General features: G+C 45.7%; 1 protein-coding gene across 4 annotated transcripts in view; it reads right to left on the reverse strand.

The window, feature by feature from the left end:
* Positions 1-22,032, reverse strand: part of LRRK2 (leucine rich repeat kinase 2) — an 816,940-nt gene that overhangs the window by 724,170 nt on the left and 70,738 nt on the right. For 3 of the 4 annotated variants that reach the window (XM_082254231.1, XM_082254232.1, XM_082254233.1), the window contains exon 8: positions 12,997-13,131. The exons of the other annotated variant lie outside the window; for it this stretch is intronic. In XM_082254231.1, coding sequence (XP_082110357.1) covers positions 12,997-13,131 — 135 coding nt within the window. The remainder of the gene's footprint in view (positions 1-12,996; positions 13,132-22,032) is intronic. 4 annotated transcript variants of the gene reach the window in all.

Consider the following 22,032-nt stretch of genomic DNA (forward strand, 5'->3'; position numbering starts at 1 on the left):
ACAGGGAGCTTTGTCTCGGCTTCAGGTGCCCCAATAGCAAGCCGCTTGCTGTGGGGGCACTAGACATATGCCGGTTTTCGGTAATTCGATATATCGCGGTATTGCATAGCCACGGTATTGTTATTGTGGCATTTTTAAAATACCGAGTTTCTCTGTCAAGTCTGCCTGACTTGTGAATTGATACATTTCAGTGAGCTGGATGACTCATTCACTCACACAGCTAAGCCTTTCAGCATTATGTCTCCTAACTATAAACAAAAATGATTACATTTGTATCTTTTCCCTTCCCTCTGCCAGGGAGAAAGGAAGTTTAACCTCTTAAAGACTGGATCTTTTTCTGACACTTGTTGTTTGCAAGTTAAAATCATTTTTTTTTGCTAGAAAAGTACTTAGAACCCCCAAACATTTTATATATTTTTTTAGCAGAGACCCTACAGAATAAAATGGCGATTGTTGTAATATTTTATGTCACACTGTATTTGCGCAGCAGTCTTTCAAACGCAATGATTAGACTTTAATGAATAAAAAAAAAAAAAAAAACGTAACAGTAAAGTTATCCCAATTTTTTTTTTTTGTTACACAGAGAATCGTGAGAGAATCGTGATCTTTATTCCAAGCTAAAAAAATCGTGATTCTCATTTTGGCCAGAATCGTGCAGCTCTAATAAATATATATATATATACATACACACACACACACACGCATAGCAGCCCACATTACATTATTATATAGCCATCAAGCAGTGTCTACAAAAAATGCAGAAAGCTTGCCAGAGCAGGAACTGCAGGTTAGTCGCATGGTGCAAAAGCAGGATGAATTTCAAGGCCACTGAATTTTAAAAAAATGCTGCATGCACCTTTTTTCTGCGGAAAATGAGGGCATAGCAGCCCGTTTCAAATCAATGGGCTGCTATGCCTGTGCAAATGTGGGCCGCCAACCCGCATACATGTGAACCACCAACCCGCATACATGTGAACCACCAACCCGCATACATGTGAACCAGGCCTAAAGCAATAGTAAAGTCATTTATAAACAACACCTCCTTCAGGTTTAACCACTTCTTGACCACAAGGATTTGCCCTCTTAATGACCAGGCCATCGGATCGGAGCCGAGCGCCAGGACCAGTTATCACCAGTTAGGCCAGACACTGCTTGATGACCTATTTTAGGCCTGGTTCACAGAGTCTGTACTGACTGACTATATAATAATGTGCATAAGTGAACCAAAGCCCCTAAATTCAGCAATGAAATTGAAGTGAGGTGGAAATTTAATAATTTAAATTTAATAATAGAATACCGTGATAATACCGTATACCGTGGCAAAACCTTAATCAATTAATCGCAGCATGAAAATCTGATACCGTCACAAGCCTAGGGGGCACCCAACAGGAAGGAGGGGCCAGGAGCAGGAACGAGGGATCCGAGAAGAGGTGCCCTGTGCAAAACCAACTGCACAGAGTAGGCAAGTATAACGTGTCTTTTTTTTTTTTTTTTAAAGAGACTTTACAATCACTTTAATGTAAGGGTTATTAGGTCTAAAGGGTGGTTTTTGTGATTAACCACTTTTTGGAATTGTTTGGGATTTCTAAGCCATAACACACTTTTACCCCGCTTATAGTAATCTCTTGAAAATTCTTTGACACTTTTTTGGGGGGATTTTTTTGGTATGATTTTTTTTTTTTTATATGTTGGGTGTCCTTGCATAATTTTTCTGCATTATTAGAAAGCTTTAATGGTTATTTCCCTAACAATACAGTGATGCCTGTATGTATTAATTTGGTTATTGATCAATTCACTAATCACCATTAGGCATGAGATATAAAAGCCTTCGAAAAAATGGTAGCCGGAGAGCTTCCTGAGGATGCCAGATCGGTAAAACACGTAGCAGTAGTCTTTAGCTGTCACTTCCGGTTCCGGTGACATTTCCTGGACACTACGTCCAGTAATTGGAATGCACTGGAGATAAGCTTTCCATTGAGATCTCAGGCTGCCTGTGTTGGTGCCCACAATAAGCACTTCTAAATGTCAGTGAGAATACTTCATTTTGTGCAATACTCTATTTTAAAATAAATAAAACTAAATAAATAAAAATAAATAAATACACAAGATTTTTTTTTTTTCGGTTCATGTGCATCTGGTTCTAGGATATAGGGAAGTAGTAAATGCGGACCATAAGAAACTTTTGATGTTTCAGGAAGACCAGACTTTTGCGGAGCAGGAGGAGAGGAGAGCTTAAACCCAAAACACACAGTGATCAACTTGTAAAAAAAAGAGGCCATATTAATCTGGTGAGTAAGCACCTGACCACAGGGTGATCACTTCTACATGTTTTGGAAGAGGACATGATTTCATCTGGGCACTATAGCTGGATTTATCAGTCTGATAAACACATTTTAAAATGTTTACATTTATTCTGATCTCGGTGAATGAACTCATGGCACATGTGGACTTTTTGGCTGTTGTTTATTTTATTAGTCACGCAGTATATTTGTTTTTAAATTATAAAGTGTAAAGTGCCACTTTTTATTTTATGCAGTCATCATCATCTTTTAGCCTGGTATGCTTTTCAAAAGGTTTCACTAAGCATAGAATTAGATAAGAAGCTGATCTTGGCTTTCCTTGACTCTCCAACCTAGAGACTGAACACATAGTTCAGCCAATGGGGACAAAAGGTAAGTAATATTTAGATATGCTATAAAGCTAGGGATTTTGAGCAAGCTAAAAAAGAGGTTTGTGTTAACAGAAAATGGACCAAGAAAATGAGGCACTTGATCACATAGTACAAAAGGGAAAAGGCAGTGCTTTAAAATGTACAGAGAAATAAGTCATATAATTTAAGCAATGTCTACTTCTTATTACTTCGTCACAAATACTACAGCCATTTCCCTTTCAACACAAAGCAATCTCCTAAATGAAAAACGGAAGGTCTACAATTTAAACAAATTACTAACATTATGAAAACAAATTACTAACTGCTAGATTATTGTAAGACGTTTGTGCTGAACTAAAACAAGATTCTTTTGAGATATCACCAAATACCATGTCAGTGACAGCACCAACTGGTAGAATGTTTTAATTTGCTAGTTAAATGTACTAGTTACCTTTGAAAGTGAAAATAAACAAAGAATAGTCTTATATCGAGTGTACCTGCCTCAATTCATAGCACCTAATGCAGATCCTGGCTTCTCTATCACCTGCTGAAATCTGCATGTCATGTCTGACAGTGTTCTGGAGCAGGCAATCCATAAGGAGTGCCACCCCCATCCTCAGCACATAGCAGGTGATTGACAGTTTCAGATGTGGAGGTTTTCCAATGAGACCGTAGAGACAGTGTGTGCATTTCCGCCACTCAGGCATTAGATTACACTCAGCTCTCTGTTCTGTGTTGTGCAGTGTGTGACAACAGATCCCCACCTCCTGGAATCTGAGAAATTACATGTAATCGGTGTACTTTGAAAACAACCTATGTGCTGCGCACTGATAAACAGAGGGGTCAGCACATAGGTTGTTCGCTTTCATCATTTCCATTTCTCCAGTTGACTGCCAGCAGCACTTTGCTGGGGGGGATCAAGACTGTTCTGTGTACTTTGAAAAACTCTTGAGCACAGATGGCTGCAGATAAACAGGTACAACTCGTGCGGGAGGATTTGATTCAATAATGTGCATCACCTGAGGCTAGTCACTTCAGTGGGCTTATGTAAAGGTTTATTATTGCTTTAACATAATGCCAGAGCTGGATCACAGTGGCAGGGGCACAGCAGAAGCCACTGACATTTAGGTTATGCATGTGTTGATATAATTTGTTTAGTTTAGATTTTTAACACCAAATGTTTAAATAAAAAAAAAAAAGTCTTAAAACTCCAATGTACCCACTCTTTAAAAAGGAAACCTTGATTGTGGAAAACCACTGCTGACTTCCAAATAGGCTTGTTACCCATCTGTTGTGCTAACACAGAGGTTTGTTTCATTGCTTTCTGAGCCAGAACACGTACACTGGTCGGGAGCTCTTCCGTCTGACTTAACTGGCTGCATACTTACTTCTGCTAAGTGACTAGTAGATCACTAAACCTGGGGAAAGACAGGTACCAGCATTTTTATAAGGAACAAACTTTAGAAAGTAGACTGCTGATTTCTCTTTTATTTAAAGATAAATCGGATTTGTGTATATTGTAAGTGCAATAAAAATCCACTGTGCTTAGGAAGTTATCCAATTATTTAAAATTTTTAAAAGTTGTAGATACCTTCTCTGTAGGTCAGACAACGCATTTAAGCATAATGAAACTAGTAGGACTGCTTTGAAAAATACAGTGCCTTGCGAAAGTATTCGGCCCCCCTTGAACTTTGCGACCTTTTGCCACATTTCAGGCTTCAAACATAAACCTATACAACTGTAATTTTTTGTGAAGAATCAACAAGTGGGACACAATCATGAAGTGGAACGAAATTTATTGGATATTTCAAACTTTTTTAACAAATAACAAACTGAAAAATTGGGAGTGCAAAATTATTCAGCCCCCTTAAGTTAATACTTTGTAGCACCACCTTTTGCTGCAATTACAGATGTAAGTCGCTTGGGGTATGTCTCTATCAGTTTTGCACATCGAGAGACAAACTTTTGCCCATTACTCCTTGCAAAACAGCTTGAGCTCAGTGAGGTTGGATGGAGAGTGTTTGTGAACAGCAGTTTTCAGTTCTTTCCACAGATTCTCGATTGGATTCAGGTCTGGACTTTGACTTGACCATTCTAACACCTGGATATGTTTATTTGTGAACCATTCCATTGTAGATTTTGCTTTATGTTTTGGATCATTGTCTTGTTGGAAGACAAATCTCCTTCCCAGTCTCAGGTCTTTTGCAGACTCCATCAGTTTTTCTTCCAGAATGGTCCTGTATTTGGCTCCATCCATCTTCCCATCAATTTTAACCATCTTCCCTGTCCCTGCTGAAGAAAATCAGACCCAAACCATGATGCTGCCACCACCATGTTTGACAGTGGGGATGGTGTGTTCAGGGTGATGAGCTGTGTTGCTTTTACGCCAAACATAACGTTTTGCATTGTTGCCAAAAAGTTAGATTTTGGTTTCATCTGACCAGAGCACCTTCTTCCACATGTTTGGTGTGTCTCCCAGGTGGCTTGTGACAACCTTAAACGACACTTTTTATGGATATCTTTAAGAAATGGCTTTCTTCTTGCCACTCTTTCATAAAGGCCATATTTGTGCAGTATACGACTGATTGTTGTCCTATGGACAGAGTCTCCCACCTCAACTGTAGATCTCTGCAGTTCATCCAGAGTGATCATGGGCCTCTTAGATGCATCTCTGATCAGTCTTCTTGTATGAGCTGAAAGTTTAGAGGGACGGCCAGGTCTTCGTAGATTTGCAGTGGTCCGATACTCCTTCCAAACTTCTCCACAACAGTATCTCGGCCCTGCCTGGTGTGTTCCTTGTTCTTCATGATGCTCTGTGCTTTAAACGGACCTCTGAGACTATCACAGTGCAGGTGCATTTATACGGAGACTTGATTACACACAGGTGGATTCTATTTATCATCATTAGTCATTTAGGTCAACATTGGATCATTCAGAGATCCTCACTGAACTTCTGGAGAGAGTTTGCTGCACTGAAAGTAAAGGGGCTGAATAATTTTGCACGCCCAATTTTTCAGTTTTTTATTTGTTAACAAAGTTTGAAATATCCAATAAATTTCATTCCACTTCATGATTGTGTCCCACTTGTTGATTCTTCACAAAAAATTACAGTTTTATATCTTTATGTTTGAAGCCTGAAATGTGTCAAAAGGTCGCAAAGTTCAAGGGTGCAGATTACATTCGCAAGGCACTGTATTTATCGTATACACAACTTTCAAAGGTTATGAATGCTGTTCTCAAAGAAAGTCAACTGACAGAAGCAGCGATTATAAACATGCGCTAAGTAAAGTAGCAGTAGTATACCGCTAAGCAGAAAGCACAAACTGAATATGAAGAAAACAAAATACAGCTGCCATGTGTAATCACATAACTGATATAAAAAGCTGACATACCGAAACAAGTAATATTCATTTGTATGGGAGACAGTGGTCGGCATGTGAGGACGTGCAGGGGGAGAGCTCCGTCTGAGTGCCTGTGATCCTGCTCACAAACTTCGTTCTTTTGGCTGCTGGCTGCTGGCTGCTCGGGGGGATCCCTAGAATCGGAGGGGAGACTCCTGGTATGGTGAAATACGGGAAGATGGCTCCGATGCCCCCGGGGGACAGGCTGGCTCGGTTCGCATGGGGATCCCAAGATGGCGCCGGTCACCAGGCGGAGGAGGCGCCGCTGGCGCGGGACGCAGCGGACCCTGGCAGGGATGTCTGGGATGATCCGGTGGCTCCTGTACCCGCTCCCATGCCTCCCAGGAAGGGATCAAAACAGAGGGGACGGTCGCTGGACAGACAAGTGGAGCCGGTGAGTGCGGGGCTGCCTGGGTCCCCTCCTTCGGCCCCTGGGGAGCCATCTTTATCCCAGATCATGGAGGCCATACAATTCTGCAGATCCTCCCTTACTGAACACATAGATGGCCTTAAAATTGAGTTCTCCTTTCTCAAACAAGATCTGGCAAAGGTGAAGGACAGGACTCATGCTGCAGAGAGTAGAATTAATGATTTGGAAGCTGTTGTGAGACCTATGGAGACGACGGTGCAGGTCTCTAAACAGGCTATTTCTGAACATACGCTTAAACTGGCTGATATGGAGGATCGTATGCGCCGCAATAACCTTAGATTTGTGGGTTTTCCTGAGGGTGCGGAAGCTGGGAAGCCGGAGGACTTTCTGGAAGGCTGGTTGAAGGCGAATATGGATGCTGCTACTTTTACTAGGCTGTTTGCTATTGAGAGGGCCCATAGGATCCCTGCCAGGGCACCTCCGAGGGGGGCCATCCCTCGTTCTTTGATTGCGAAGCTTGTCCACTTCAGGGACAGGGAGAACATTCTGAGAGTGGCACGTACAGGCCCTGCATTGGAATATAATGGCTACCGCATCTCCATTTATCCTGACTTTTCAGCGACCACGCAGAAACAACGAGCGAGTTATCAACCGGTGAAGAGGCGCCTCAGGGAGCTCAATTTGGGGTACAGTATGCTGTACCCGGCCAAGTTGCGGGTGATGGATGGGGGCAAATCCCATTTTTTCAACAACCCCACGGAGGCGTCTGATTGGCTGTATGCAAGGGTGCCTCGTGCACGCAGTGGGTCCCTGCGAAGATCCTGAAGGGGTTATGTCTGAGTGCTGTCATGGACAGGTGACTGTCAGCTGGAGTTTGTGCACTTACATGTGGAACTGTTTTTGCAGGCGGACGGATGGACTCTTTTTGTTAGGCTCGATTTTTGCTGCTCCCCTTCTTTTTTAGGGGTTCAAGTTTGTTTTTGTTAGATCGGGTGAATTTTTTTCTTGGGCTCTTTCACCTGCCGCCCCTAGTCTCCCTGTTGTGTTTTGCAGGGGGGGGGGGGGGGTTCATGGTTTTTTTTTGCCCAGGGACTGAGAGACTGCCTATTTTGGGTTTCTAGGTCCTTGTGACTGGAGGTGGGGGGTGTATGGTTCTCTTCTAGGAGGGGGACTCTGACTTTCTATACAGTTTTGTGTTTGGGGATGAAGCGCTTGGCGGGTTGGGGCTGGGTGCAGGGAGGGGGGTTGGTTGGGGGGTTGGGTCGGGTTCTTGTTTTTTTCATTTCAGGTGGCCGGGGAAACTCTACTGTGGCCAGGAATTGTGGGGGGGGCATGTGTTTGATGTGATGCCATGTTGGGATCTTGTCTGGGGCTTGGAGGTGGGGATCCTGGAGCTCGTGCTAGGAGGAAGGACCCTGGAAGGGGTCGTGGGCGGGAGCCTTCTGCTTGCTGTGAATTCACGTGATGGCTGAGCGTCTGAAATTGGTGTCCTGGAATGTCAGGGGCTTGAACTCTAAGTTCAAACGTTCGTTGATTTTTGATTATCTTAAGACGCATAAGCCTAATTTGATTCTGTTGCAGGAGACTCATCTGCAGGGCTCCAGGATCCTCTCCTTGAAGAGGGCCCATATCGCTAGTGCGTATCATTCTACATATTCTTCATATGCTAGGGGGGTCTCCATTTTAGTCACAAAAGCGATGCCCATAGCAGTGCAAGCTGTTAAAACTGATGTATTTGGGAGATATGCGATTCTGGTCCTTAAGGTGTGTCTGAGGGTGCTGACGATTGTGAATGTGTATCTGCCTCCACCGTTCTCCTTGGCTCTACTTGATGACATTTTTAAGGCATCTATGAAGGTGGCGGAGGGACAGGTGTTTATTATGGGGGATTTCAATGCTGTCTCGAATCCTGAGCTAGACAGACAGAGCTGCGGCCGGTTCTCCGGCTCCTCTGGCGGGGTGGCTGGCCACATATGGCTTTCGGGATGTTTGGAGACATGCTCACCCGTTGGCTAGAGAGTACTCATGCTATTCGGAGACACATAAATCGCTGTCTCGGGTGGACACAGTCCTCGCTGAGGAGGCGGGATTGGGACTGGTGGACTCGTGGAGTATTTACCTAGAGTCCACTCGGACCATTCGCCCCTGGCTCTCACTCTTCAGGTGGGATTTAGGGAAGGTGTTCGCCAGTGGAGGATGGAGGCCAGTTGGTTGCAGGAGGAATACATAAAAATAGCCTGTTCCCAAGCAATTGCCAATTATTGGGTGGAAAATGGGGGGTATGGGGAGGTTCCGCTGCAATGGGAGGCATTTAAAGCTACGTTAAGGGGGGGGTTTACATGACCGAATTGAAAAGTTTTAAGCGTCAACTGGCCTCTACGAGGGTGGAGAAGGAGTCGGAAGTTTCCAGGGCTGAGGTGGACTATGTGGATGCTCCGGACCCTGCTGGGCTGCTTAGCTGGAGACAGGCGACTAGGGACTTACAACTGTTCCTGACTGACCAGACGACTAGGACAATGCTGGCCCAGAGGCGGAGGGTGTTTGAGTTTGGGGACAAAAATGGGCGACTGTTGGCTTTCCTGGCCCGTTCAGAACATGTTCAGGTGCATGTTGGGTGTGTTCTGGGAGAACGGGGACAGGAGGTTACAGATCCTGCTGGTATACTCCGGGAGTTTACCCGATATTATGAGGACCTGTACAAGTCCAGTTTGGTCAGGGACCCGACTAAGCTTGATGATTATCTGCAGGGCATTGAGTTCCCGCAGTTGTCAGAGGAGGACAAGGGCTTTTTGGACAGGGGGTTTTCGGTGGGGGAGATTGGGAAGGCAGTTGCGTCCTTCTCCCCCAGGAAATCGGGAGGCGTTGGTGGTCCTTATTCCGAAGCCGGGGAAGGATCTACGGGAATGCGGGGCGTATAGACCGATCTCGCTAATTAATGTAGACACCAAAATTTTGGCGAAGGCCCTGGCTATACGGTTGCAGACAGTTATCCTGAAATTAATTAAGGCGGATCAGACGGGCTTTATGCCCGGTCGGTGTGCTCAGATAAATGTGCGGAGGCTTTTTGTTAATCTTCAGGCACAGCATGACGTTACTGGGGAGAGAGTAGTGGCTTCTTTGGATACTCAAAAAGCCTTCGACTCTGTCGAATGGCCGTAACTTTTTAGGGTGCTGGAGGCGTATAGCTTTGGCCCTGTCTTTCGGTCTTGGGTACGATTATTATACACGGAGCCTTTGGTGAGGGTTAGGGTGAATGGGCAGATTTCTGAGCCCTTCCAGATGCATAGGGGGACCATACAGGGGTGCCCTTTGTCACCCCTGCTGTTCGCCCTGGCTATGGAACCCCTAGCTATGCGGTTGAGGGAGAGTATGGTCTTTCGTGGTTTGAGGGTGGGTCATATGGAAGAGCGTGTTTCCCTGTATGCGGACGACATGCTATTGTACTTGCAGGATCCGGGACCTTCTTTGAATTATGCCATTCGAGTGATTCGAGAGTTCGGGGAGTTCTCGGGTTTTTGTATTAACTGGACCAAATCCTCCTTGTTCCCCTTGGACGAGGGGGTTGTGGCCCCGGCCGGGTGCCCGATCCCCCTGACCAATTCCTTTAAGTACTTGGGGATTGTGTTTCAGCTTCCAATCTCCAGGTTTTTGGAAAATAATCTTGTTCCGATAGTAAAGGCCTTTAAAGATAGGGTAGAGCGGTGGCGGTCGTTCCCCCTTTCGCTGTTGGGCAGAGTTAACATTTTTAAAATGATCTTTTTGCCCAAATTTTTATATGTACTCTCTAACTCTCCGGTCTATATTCCTAGAGGGGTGTTCATGAGGATAGATGCTATTCTTACCACTCTGCTGTGGGGTAATAAACCTTCTAGAGTGGCCGTGTCGGTGCTCAAATACCCTGTGACGAAGGGGGGACTGGCTGTGCCGGATTTGCGTTCCTATTATTTTGCTTCACAGTTGGTTTTCCTGCATTGGAGATTTTTTCCGCAGGTGCCCAACGCAACAGTTGAGGTGGAGGCGGCACTGGCCTCCTCCTTCGAAACGCTGATTAATGTCCTTTACAGGGGGGGGGGGGCTCCTGGGCGGGAATTGGGGTCGGTGATGGGTTTGACGGGAAAATCTTTCAGATTTGTGCCAGACGGATTGGGGATGATTCTTTGGTGACCTCGCCGAATAACCCGTTGTGGTTTAATCCGGCGTTGAAGGAACTCATCGGTTTGCAAGATGGAGGTTGTTGGGCCAGATATGGCCTGAAGTACCTGCATCAGTTGTTCTATCAGGGTAGGATGGTGTCCTTCACACAGCTGAGGGAGAACTTCGGGATCCCCGGGACGTGGCGCTTCCGGTATTTGCAACTCCAGCATGCGGTGAGAGTGCAGTTGGGGGGGGGGGGGGGGGGAGTGGTTCTGACTAACCCCTCGCTCGAAACTCTGTTGCTGGATCCGGAGCCGCTAAAACGGATCTCTAGGTATTATGGGGCACTGTGTCCTGGGGGTCCTGTGGCAGTGGATAGGGCCAGGGCCAGGTGGCTGACGTTTATACCGGACTTGACTGATGAGCAGTGGGAGGAGGTTTTGGAGACTTATCTTGGCACGGTTATCTCTTCAACCGATAAGATGATACAGTTGAGATATCTCCATCAGGCCTACTATACCCCGGTCCGCCTGTTCTCTATGCGTAAGAGGGATTCTGATCTGTGCCCCAAATGTGCGGGGGGATGGGGCTCACTCTTGCATATGGTTTGGGACTGCCCTTGTGGTCTCAGGTCACGAAATTTATTGAGGATAATTTTGGGCTCCCGAATATCTGTTCTCCTCTGGTGTGTCTCCTGGGGGTTTTGGAGGTGGATGGTCTGGATATGGCCACTAAGCTGTTCCTCCGCATTCTTTTCTTCTGTGTACGGAAGTTGATTGCCAGGAGGTGGATCTATACTGAGGTACTGACACTCAAGATGTGGATTCGGGTGGTGAATGCCGACATTGTACTATACAGGATGACTTATGAGGCTAGGGGGTCCCCTAAGAAATTTCGGAAGGTATGGCACAGATGGGTGGACTCCACTGCTACCTTAGTGGATACGCCAGCTGACTGATTGGGTGGGTCTGGAGCTGCATGGGAGGTGGATTGGGGCTCAGATCATTCCCCTGGAATAGGCCTATTGAGCGATTGACGCGCTCTACCACGGTCCTGGTGGTACTGCATGGGGGGTTTCTCTGGGTAGTCACCTGTGGGGAAAGGGGGGGGAAGGGCTGGGTTTGCCCGGCTGACCACCTCGCCTGCTCTTCCTATGGGGGTGCTGGTGGGGAGGCCAGGTTCTTGGTTTGTTTCAGGGGGGAGGGGGGTGTTCTTGGTTGTTGTTTTCATTAAAATTTAAAAATGTGGTCCTGCTGGTCGCATGGTTCGTGCAATATGGCTGTATATTATCTAAGGGGTGGTGCTTTTTATCCTGTCTGTTGTGGACTGTTTGATTGTTTTTGTCACTCGCCCCTTGGAGGATGCTGAGAGCTGTTGATACTGTAATGTATCATGTTGAACTGTGTGATTATGCTGGACTTCAATAAAAATCTTTTTAAAAAAAAAAATATTCATTTGTATATAGTACGTAAGAACATTTAAAGGCTCATACTTTAAATTAAAATAGGTATAATAAAGTATATTTTCATTCATGAGTCAATTACAATATGATATATATATATATATATATATATATATATATATATATATATATATATATATATATATTTATTTTAGTTTGAATGTGACTAGGTGCTACTTAAGGGCCAATTCCAACTCTTGGACCTCAAACACCCCCCTCACTGACAGCATGGGGTTCTTCTCCGCCGCAGCCGCTGTCAGATTTGAAATCAGCGTAGCATTACAATATTAATTCACAGAGATCTGTGAATGAATGAACTTCAAGTCCCAACTGTCACCGTAGTTCTCAATGGAACACAAGTGCAGTCATCACTAGTAGTCCACTGACACTTCCTCCACATCACTCACTGAAAGTCTGTTCCTTGGTATGCACAGACAGCTGAAGGAAAGAGTCTGCAGGAGCCTGGCATTGCACCTACAATTCACTGATTGAAGTTGCAATGCTTTGCAGGCTGATTTGCAAACTGGCTTGTGTAAGATGGAGGTGGAAGCGGGGAGTTTTACACACACTTCCAGTGGGTATATATTAGAAAAGCTGAATGCTGGCTGCCAGATTGCAGCAATACAGCAGCTTGTTGATAGGACTTTTTTATAGGTACAGTGGTCAGCAAGTGGTTGATTAGTGGTTAGTCATGGTATACTACAGCAACACCTTTTCTAGGGATATAAAGATTACTTTTTTGAAAGTAAAAACCTCAACAAAGATAAAAGACAAAACAAACACTTCCACTTCTCCCCTAAGGTTTTTACATAACGGGCTTATGAAATGTTCACAATTACAGGACTGTATATCATAGACCTTTATGCTTTGTTCTGCAGCCTGTATGTGGACAAAATGACCGCCTTACTTTAAAAGTTTAAATATATTAAGGAGTGCAAAACAAAAAGATATAATACCAGTGGATAGGCCAGTAACTTACAGGGTCCAGCCAAAGGAAGCAGCACACGCAAAGCTGGAAGAGTAACACATTCTGTATCCTTAAATTCTGCCAGCACTTTCAAGATTATTAAATGATCTTTGCTCTCAACAAACTCTGTCAGTTGTTCATCTGTAACTGATGGAAAAAAAATGAAACAAGATATAAATATTGCATGTCAACCATATAAAAAAAAGAGGAATTTCTTACATCTAGTATATTACTAAACCCTGCAAATGAATATGACATGCAGCCAATCAACATGTAAATTGTACTCTTTCTGTAATCCTACAGGGTAGACCAAATGTTTAACCACTTGCCTACTGTGCACTTAAACCCCCTTCCCATCCAGACCAATTTTTAGCTTTCAGTGCTCTCACATTTTGAATGACAATTGCGCGGTCATGCAACACTGAACCCATTTAAATTTTTCGTCCTTTTTTTCATAGAAATAGAGCTTTCTTTTGATGGTATTTATTCACCGCTGGGCTTTTTATTTTGTGCGCTATAAATGAAAAAAGACCGCAAATTTAAAAAAAAAAAAAAAAAAGTTTTTTTTTTTTTTTAATTTCGGTTATAAAATTTTGCAAATTAGTAATTTTTCTTCATAAATTTTGGCCAAAATTTATACTTCTAAATATCTTTGGTAAAAATAACCCAAATAAGTGTATATTATTTGGTCTGCGTGAAAGTTAGAGAGTCTACAAGTTATGGTGCTAATCATTGAAAATTGATCACACCTAATGTACTGACAGCCTATCTCATTTCTTGAGACCCTAACAAGCCAGGAAAGTACAAATGACCCCCAAATGACCCCTTTTTGGAAAGTAGACATTCCAAGGTATTTAATAAGAGGCATGGTGAGTTTTTTGAAGTTGTCATTTTTTTCCCACAATTCTTTGCAAAATTAAATTCTTTTTTTTTTTTTTTACAAAATTGTCATATTCAACAGGTTATTTCTCTCACATGGCATATGCATACTTACAACTACACCCCAAAACACATTTTGCTACTCCTCCTGAGTATGGCGATACCACGTGTGAGACTTTTTTACAGCCAGGCCACATACAGAGGTCCAACATTGAAGTAGCACCTCCAGGCGTTCTCGGAGCATAAAATACACTTTTCATTTCTCAACCACCTATTACACTTTTGAAGGCCCTGGAGCACCAGAACAATGAAAAAGCCCACTAAATGACCCCATTTTGGAAAGCAAAACACTCCGAATGAATTGTTGTGCATACAGGTTGCACTGGGCCACAATGGACGTCAGCAGGTCCTCCGTAAAAATGAAACAGAAGAAGTCTATTGGGGCAAAGTTCTCTGTGTTGACCTGGACTCCTGGCTGGGCAGTGAAAGGGGGGATGATGGCTTCTCCTGAGTTGGGAGGAAGCCACAAGGGGTTCTGAAGGGCATAGGGAAGGCTGGCGTTGGTCCTAACCCTTTGGGGGCGAGGGGACACCCCACTTGAACTTGGCCTTTCTTGCCGAGGCACTGCGGTGCTGGTGGATGGCACTGCGGAGCTGGTGGATGGCACTGCAGAGCTGGTGGATGGCACTGCAGAGCTGGTGGATGGCACTGCAGAGCTGGTGGATGGCACTGCAGAGCTGGTGGATGGCACTGCCTCCTCCTCACCAGAACGCCTCCTCCTCACCAGAACGCCTTCAGTATTCTTCCTCGTCGGAGTCGGTCTGCATCCCGCTGCTAATGACTGGCTCGTAATTTACTTCGGAGTCAGACTCTGACTCCGAAGAAGATTCTGAAGCAGAAAGCTTCCTATTGATATCCATGTCCACACTGAGGATATTGAAGGCCTCCTCGGCTGAAAAAAATTTTTTTGCCATCATGGTGACACTGATGGGCACGGTGAGACTGATGGGCACTGTGAGACTGATGGGCACTGTGAGACTGATGGGCACTGTGAGACTGATGGGCACTGTGAGACTGATGGGCACTGTGAGACTGATGGGCACACTGATGGGCACTGATGAGCACACTGATGAGCACTGTGGGCACACTGAGCACTGGGCACACTGATGAGCACTGGTGGGCACTGGGCACACTGATGAGCACTGGGCACACTGATGAGCACTGGGCACACTGATGAGCACTGGGCACACTGATGAGCACTGGGCACACTGATGGGCACACTGGTGGGCAACTCATGATCTCTCCTCTCCTCACACTGCAGTCTGTGTGTGAGGAAGGAGAGCTGGCAATGAGAGATGACCTCATATGTTTACATTTGAGATCATCTCTCATTGGATGCCTCGATCGAGTGACGAATGGCCGCTGTGATTGGCCATTCGCCACGATCTGTGATTGGCTGTGTCCAAGGGACACGGCCAACACAGATTATCCCCGGTGCGCGCTCGCGGGAGCGCGCGGGGAGTCTGTTACTACGAGGCAATAAGAGATGATCTCATATGTTTACATATGAGATCATCTCTCATTGGATGCCTCGTTCCGAGTGACGAATGGCCGCTGTGATTGGCCATTCGCCACGATCAGTGATTGGCTGTGTCCAAGGGACACGGCCAACACAGCTTTTGCCCGATGCGCGCTCGCGGGAGCGCGCGGGGGGCGTGGAACAGGTTAAATTGTATTTTCATTTCTACAGTGCCTTGAAAATGTGATAGACCAATACAAAGTGGCACATAATTGTGAAGAGGAAAAAAAAAATGATAAATGGTTTTCAAAATGTTTTACAGATAAAATATCTGAGAAGTGTGGCATGCATTTGTACTCAGCCCCCCTGAGTCAATACTTTGTAGAACCACCTTTCGCTGCAATTACAGCTGCAAGTCTTTTGGGTAGGTCTCTATTAGCTTTGCAAATCTAGAGAGTGACATTTTTGCCCATTCTTCTTTGCAAAATAGCTCAAGCTCTGTCAGATTGGATGGAGAGCGTGGGTTATACTGCCCCCTACAGGAGTAGATCACTAGGCAGAAAAGAACTTGACTACGCCTATGGGGTAGTCCCAGGGGGTATACACCCACTCTCCTCTATAGGTACTCAGTTTTGTTACAAGCAGTGTCAGAAGAGAAAAAACCCAACTCCAGAGAGGGGCAGGTGCTGTGTCCATCAATAAACATCATCAGAGAAATAGATTTTCGGTAAGTCAAAAATCCCATTTTCTCTTTCATTAACTGACGGACCCAGCTCCTCATCTTCTTAACTATGTGGGACGTTCCAAAAGCAGTGTCAACTATGAGGTGTAGGAACAGCAAGAAAAAAAAAATACTTCCCAAGGCTAAACATAGCCAACCAGGTAACATGTAGCTCAACCATAAAACAACTGGAGCTCACCTGAAAAAAATTAAAACACCCTCAAAGAGGACCAAGTCCTCTAAATCGCAGCCTGTATAACTTTGCAGCCGAAGGAAGCTTACACAGATGCCAACACATCCACTTTATAAAACTTTGCGAACGTGTGCACAGACTACCAGGTAGCACTGACGCCGGATGACGGAAGGCCTAGGAGGTACTAAGCGCCCGAGTAGAGTGCACCTTAAACAGAGAAAGGAGGAACCGGACCCTTAATGGAATAAGCCTGAACCACAGTCTGTCCGATTCATCTGGAAATGGTCCAGCAGAAGCAGCCAACGTTTTTCCATCCGTGAGGACAAATAGTGAGTCTGACTTTCTAAAAGACTCCGTAGCTCCCAGGTACACCCTTATTGCCCGAACCACATCCAGGAAATGCAAGCCAATTTCCTTAGGATGCTTAGGCCTGGGGCAAAGGGAGGACAACACAATGTCTTCATTCAAATGAAAATCAGAGACGACCTTTGGAAGGAACGACGGACATGGAGGAAGAAGCACCTTATCCCTGTGAACCACCAAGTAAGGTGAATGACAAGACAGCGCCGCCAGCTCCAACACCCTGCGCGCAGAAGTAAAAGCCAACAAAAAGGCCACCTTCTGGGACAATGTAAGCAGGGGAACCTCCAGAACATTTTTAAAGGGAGCCTTCTGGAGAACTGACAAACACCAAATTGAGGTCCCACAGCAGCAACGCAGACCGTACTGGAGGAACCAAGCGTCTCACTCCCTGGAAAAAAGGTATGCACCAAAGAGTGTGTGGCTAACGGACGTCGAAAGAAAAGAAAGCCGAAACCTGGCCCTTGATGGTACTCAAGGCCCGGCGCTGCTCAACCCCTCGGAGGAAGGCCAAGATCCGAGTCATCGAAAATAAGCAAGGGTGAACCCGGAGGGATTCACACCACGCAATGTACTGTACGTCTTCCAAGTACGACGGTAAATCTTCCTAGAAGTAGTGCAAAAGAAAATAAGTGATTGGCGCTGTCAAACGTAAGGCCTTTAACAAATAAGGTGGATGTACTATTGGTGGTGGATCAATATCTATTATGGTGCATAGGGTGGGTTATCATGAAGTAAAGTGATGGTGTAATGCAAAATAAAGGAGTATATAGCTAAAAATATATGTGGGGAACTCTTTGGTGTAAAAAAAATATATAGTGTAAATAAATATATATGTTTCTGAAAAAATATGTGTAATATATCAAAAAATAGGAGGTGTGCTCCCTCAAAGGGCTACTCCAGATGACGTCAGTGTGACGAAACGCGTCGGGAGCGTGACCACATCACTTCCGTCTACTGATCAAGAGGCTTGGGACGCACACCCAGGGGTTGGCACGCACGCTGTTTCTAGGCGCGCACCGCTAGAGAGGAAGTTGTGGCTCCTATACCATACCGATACACTATTCGGCAATTGCTAATGTGAGTACTTGTCTTTTTATATATGAAATAAAGGATTTAAAAGCGATCCTTTATTTCATTGGAAGCATTTTTCTCTTACACATGCTCCGGGATTATTCTGGTTATTTCCAACTGAATGGGATATCGATGTTATAAGCTACCTTTTACTGTGTTGGAGTGTGATTGAGGAGACCGGGCGGAACCAGGGACCAGATAAGCGTTGTGAGGGAGCGATCCCCAATATCGACCCGCGGTCTACCCCTGTAGGGGTACTTGAGTCTGGTAAGCGTGGGACCTAAGGAGAGGGGGAGCACCTTAACTTCTTACGCCCACTCACTGCACTCCGGGCCATTGCAATAAGAGCACTTTATTACTTTCTATGGACTTTGCACTGCTATAAAAATATTGGACACTTTTTTATCAACTTGTTTTTATTAACTTGTGTTTATACTCCGTTGTGGATTTATATATATTTATTGCAGGTTGTATTGTTATTATTAATTTTATTAGGGAAGCCTATCCCCTTTTTTAAACCCTCAATAAAATACGTATTTATCTGTATATGGTAGTATATAGGACATCAATTGCCACGTTACTGGCTCTGCACTTTGGTAATTACACTTGCCAGACATAGCACTTTTTGGTTTTATACATTGAGGGAGCATACCTCCTCATTTTTTGACACATTGCACTCTCAGGAATATTTATACATTTAGTTATTTTGCACATTTTTGCCTTTGCACTTTTTCAACTACACCTGCTAGATATAGAACATTTTGGTTCCACATTTTGAGGGAGCACACCTATTTACACTATATATTTTTTTTACACCAAAGAGTTCCCCACATATATTTTTAGCTATATACTTCTTTATTTTGCATTACACCATCACTTTACTTCATGATAACCCACCCTATGCACCATAATAGATATTGATCCACCACCAATAGTACATCCACCTTATTTGTTAAAGGCCTTACGTTTGACAGCGCCAATCACTTATTTTCTTTTGCACATACATTTGATACATCCTTTTTGGGTTGTATTTTTTAAGTGGGCTGCAGCCAACGTTTAGTTTTATGGTTTTATAGTTTTTATCCTAAGCGCGGATTCGTTGGTTTTTTAATTCCTAGAAGTAGATTTTCTAGCTTTTACCAGCATAAGAATCACCGAGTCAGACAACCCTCTATTCTTCAGCACCTGGCTTTCAACAGCCAAGCCGTTAAAGCCAGGGACTGTAAAGCAGGATGGAAGATTGGCCCTTGCGACAACAGATCTTCCCTGAGAGGAAGTCTCAAAGGAGCATCGGCAACCAGCCATACCAAATCGGCGTACCAAGACCGGCAAGGCCAGTCTGGAGCCACTAGGATGACCGGAATCCCTTCTGCCTCGATACAGCACAGGAGTCTCGACAGAAGCTCGAGAGAAGGAAAAGCGTAAATCAGACGATACCGACTCCAAGGAGACACTGATGTGTCCATGGCGTCGGCTAGAGGATCCCGGGGCCATGCCACAAACCTCCTGTTGAGGCGAGAGGGCAACAGATCCACCTCGGGAGTACCCCACCAAAAACTGATGAAACACCTCTGGATGAAGCGACCATTTCCCCTGGTCTAACGCCTGTCGACTGAGATAATCCGTCTGCCAAATTCCACCCCTGGAATGTGCACAGCAGAGGGCTGGAACTAAATCGGTCTGCCCACCTTAGAATGCCAGCTACTTCTTGAGCCGCCAGGATATTTCTCGTGCCCCCCTTGGTGATTGACCTAGGCCGCGGCCGTGGCATTGTCTGATTAAATCCGTACAGGACACCCCTGGAGACATCATGTCCAATGATCCAGACAGAGTCTGATCGCTTGGAGTTCCAGTACATTGATCGGTAGCCTGGACTCTTCCAGAGTCCAGACCCCCTGAGCACACTCTGTGCTGAGGACGCCTCCCCACCCGGACAGGCTGGCGTCTGTGGTGATGACCGCCCAGTACACGGTAAGAAATGATTTGCCCTAACGAAGTGCCGGAGAACGAAGCCACCAAACCAGGGACCCCCTCGTACTCCGGGTCAACAGGATCAGATTGCCTAGAGACTGAAGATTCTTGTTCCATTTCCCCAGAATCTCTTTTTGCAGAGATCCCATGTGGAACTGTGCAAACGGAACCGCCTCGAAGGTAGACACCATCAGGCCCAGTATGACTGACTGTAAGCTGAATTGCCTCCTGCCATTTCTGAAGTTTTTCCAGAGGAAGAAACACGCTGGCTGAGGCCGAGTCCAGAGTCAGACCCAGATAGTCCAGGCTTGTGGATGGAACCAGAGCAGACTTCTGAAGATTCAGAATCCAACTGAACTCCCTCAGAGTTCACGGAGTAATCTCCAAGTTGTCCAACAGAGCAGTCAAAGACTCTGCTCACAAAAGCAGATTGTCCAGATTCCCCAGTACCGCTATCCGCGCTGACCCAGCAATGCTAGCACCGGGGCCAATACTTTTGTGAAGACCTGAGGAGCGGAGGCGAGACCAAAGGGTAAAGCCACAAACTGATAATGCTCCTCGCCCACGGCAAAGTGGAGGAAGCGCTGGTGGCCGACACATATTGGGATGTGTAGGTAGGCGTCCTTGATGTCGATGAAGGCGAGGAAATCCCCCTGATGCAGGGACGCCACCACTGTGCGAATGGATTCCATTCGGAACTTCTGCACCAGCACAAAGCAGATTAGTGCCTTGAGGTCCAGAAATGGACGTACCTTGCCTTCCTTTCTGGGAACTGTAAACAGGTTTGAGTAAAATCCTTTAAAAGGTTCTGATGTCGGAACCGAGACAATCCCCTCTTGAAGTAGCAAGTCTTGCACTGCCCCAAAGAGATCCACTAAGCGATCTGGGTAAAAGTGCAAGTTGGAAGGGAAGAACCGGTCCGGATGATATGATCGAAACTCGATCTTGTAGCCGGAGCGAATGACTTTGTGGATCCACTTGCCCTGAAATCAGGGAGGTCCATGGATCTGGAAACCCACGAAGATGCCCCCTCCCCACCTCAGATACGGGTGAGGGCACACCTTCATGCAGAACCTGCTCGTGGCTTGCTGGACTAGGTTTTCTTAGAATCCCCGGCGGAAGCTCTGAAGGGCTTAGATCCCTTGTCTTGAGACCCTGAGGGATGAAAACGCCTCTTGTGAGCCGAAAAGAAAGGCCCCTGTCTGCGACGGGACTCCTTACCCTTAGAAGCCTGTGGAAGAAGAGTACTCTTTCCACCAGTGAGGCCTTTGATGATGTCATCCAAGGAAGCTCCAAAAAGGCGATCCCCACAAATGAAAGATCGGATAAGGCCTTTTTAGAAGCCTGGTCTGCAGAGCAGCATTGCAACCAGATAATGTGCAGCAGGGCCACCGCTGAGACAGACAGTCTAGAAATCAAGGGAGTCGCATCCAAAGAGGTGTCATAGAAACTGTAGCCCTTGGACCAACTGATCTGCCAGCTCCACAAAGCCAGGGGAAAGCTGTTCCCCCTCCAGGTCCCGGCGTAGAAGTTTTGCCCACTCTGTCATAGCTTGCGACACCAGGGCAATAGTAAACACCGACCTAAGTGCCGAACCAGCCACAGTGAACATACTGTATGGCGGGTCAAGGCCTCCAACCTACTATCAGCTGGATCTCAGAAGACCGGGGACTCTTTAACAGGGATTACGGTGGCTTTATTCAACCTGGACTCCAATACAGGAGGAACCGTCTATTTTTTAAGGATGGAATCCCCATGGGGTACCGCACTGCAAAACGCTTAGGGATTGCAAAGGTGCGTTTCGGGCACCCCCACTGTTTTGTGACAATATTGTCAAAGAAGGCGGAAAAGGGGAACATCTTCCCCGCTTTGGAGGACCTGTGGGTGCCAAAAGTGATCCGTGCCTCCGATGCTGCATTAGACGCATCCTCCATCTTTAAGACTTCCCGCACGGATACAATCCGCGCATCCACTAGCGCCTTTTCATGCAAGAGGAGCAGAGGTATCATCTCTCTATCTGAGCACACAGGGTGCGTGGAGGTCGACCCCGAAGGGTGACTTGCATCCACGGCGGCCAAATCAGATCCTTTATCTGATGAGATAGAAGAAGCAGGTGAACGCGGGTGGGGGGGCGATTTTAGGTAGCCAATTTGCCCAGGACAAAATCCACCTTGGACACCAAGGACTCCAGGACCGCCGTCAGTACAGTCAGTTGTTGGAACCCAGAGGGCCTGACAGCCTCTGAGAGGGGATCAGGTGGTGAAATATGCTCCAGGGACACCATGAATGGAGAGGGGAACCCACACAAAAAAGTGTAGAATACTGCAAGGG

The sequence above is a fragment of the Pelophylax lessonae genome (genome assembly GCF_965119305.1).
Source record: "Pelophylax lessonae genome assembly, chromosome: 4".
NCBI lineage: Eukaryota > Metazoa > Chordata > Amphibia > Anura > Ranidae > Pelophylax > Pelophylax lessonae.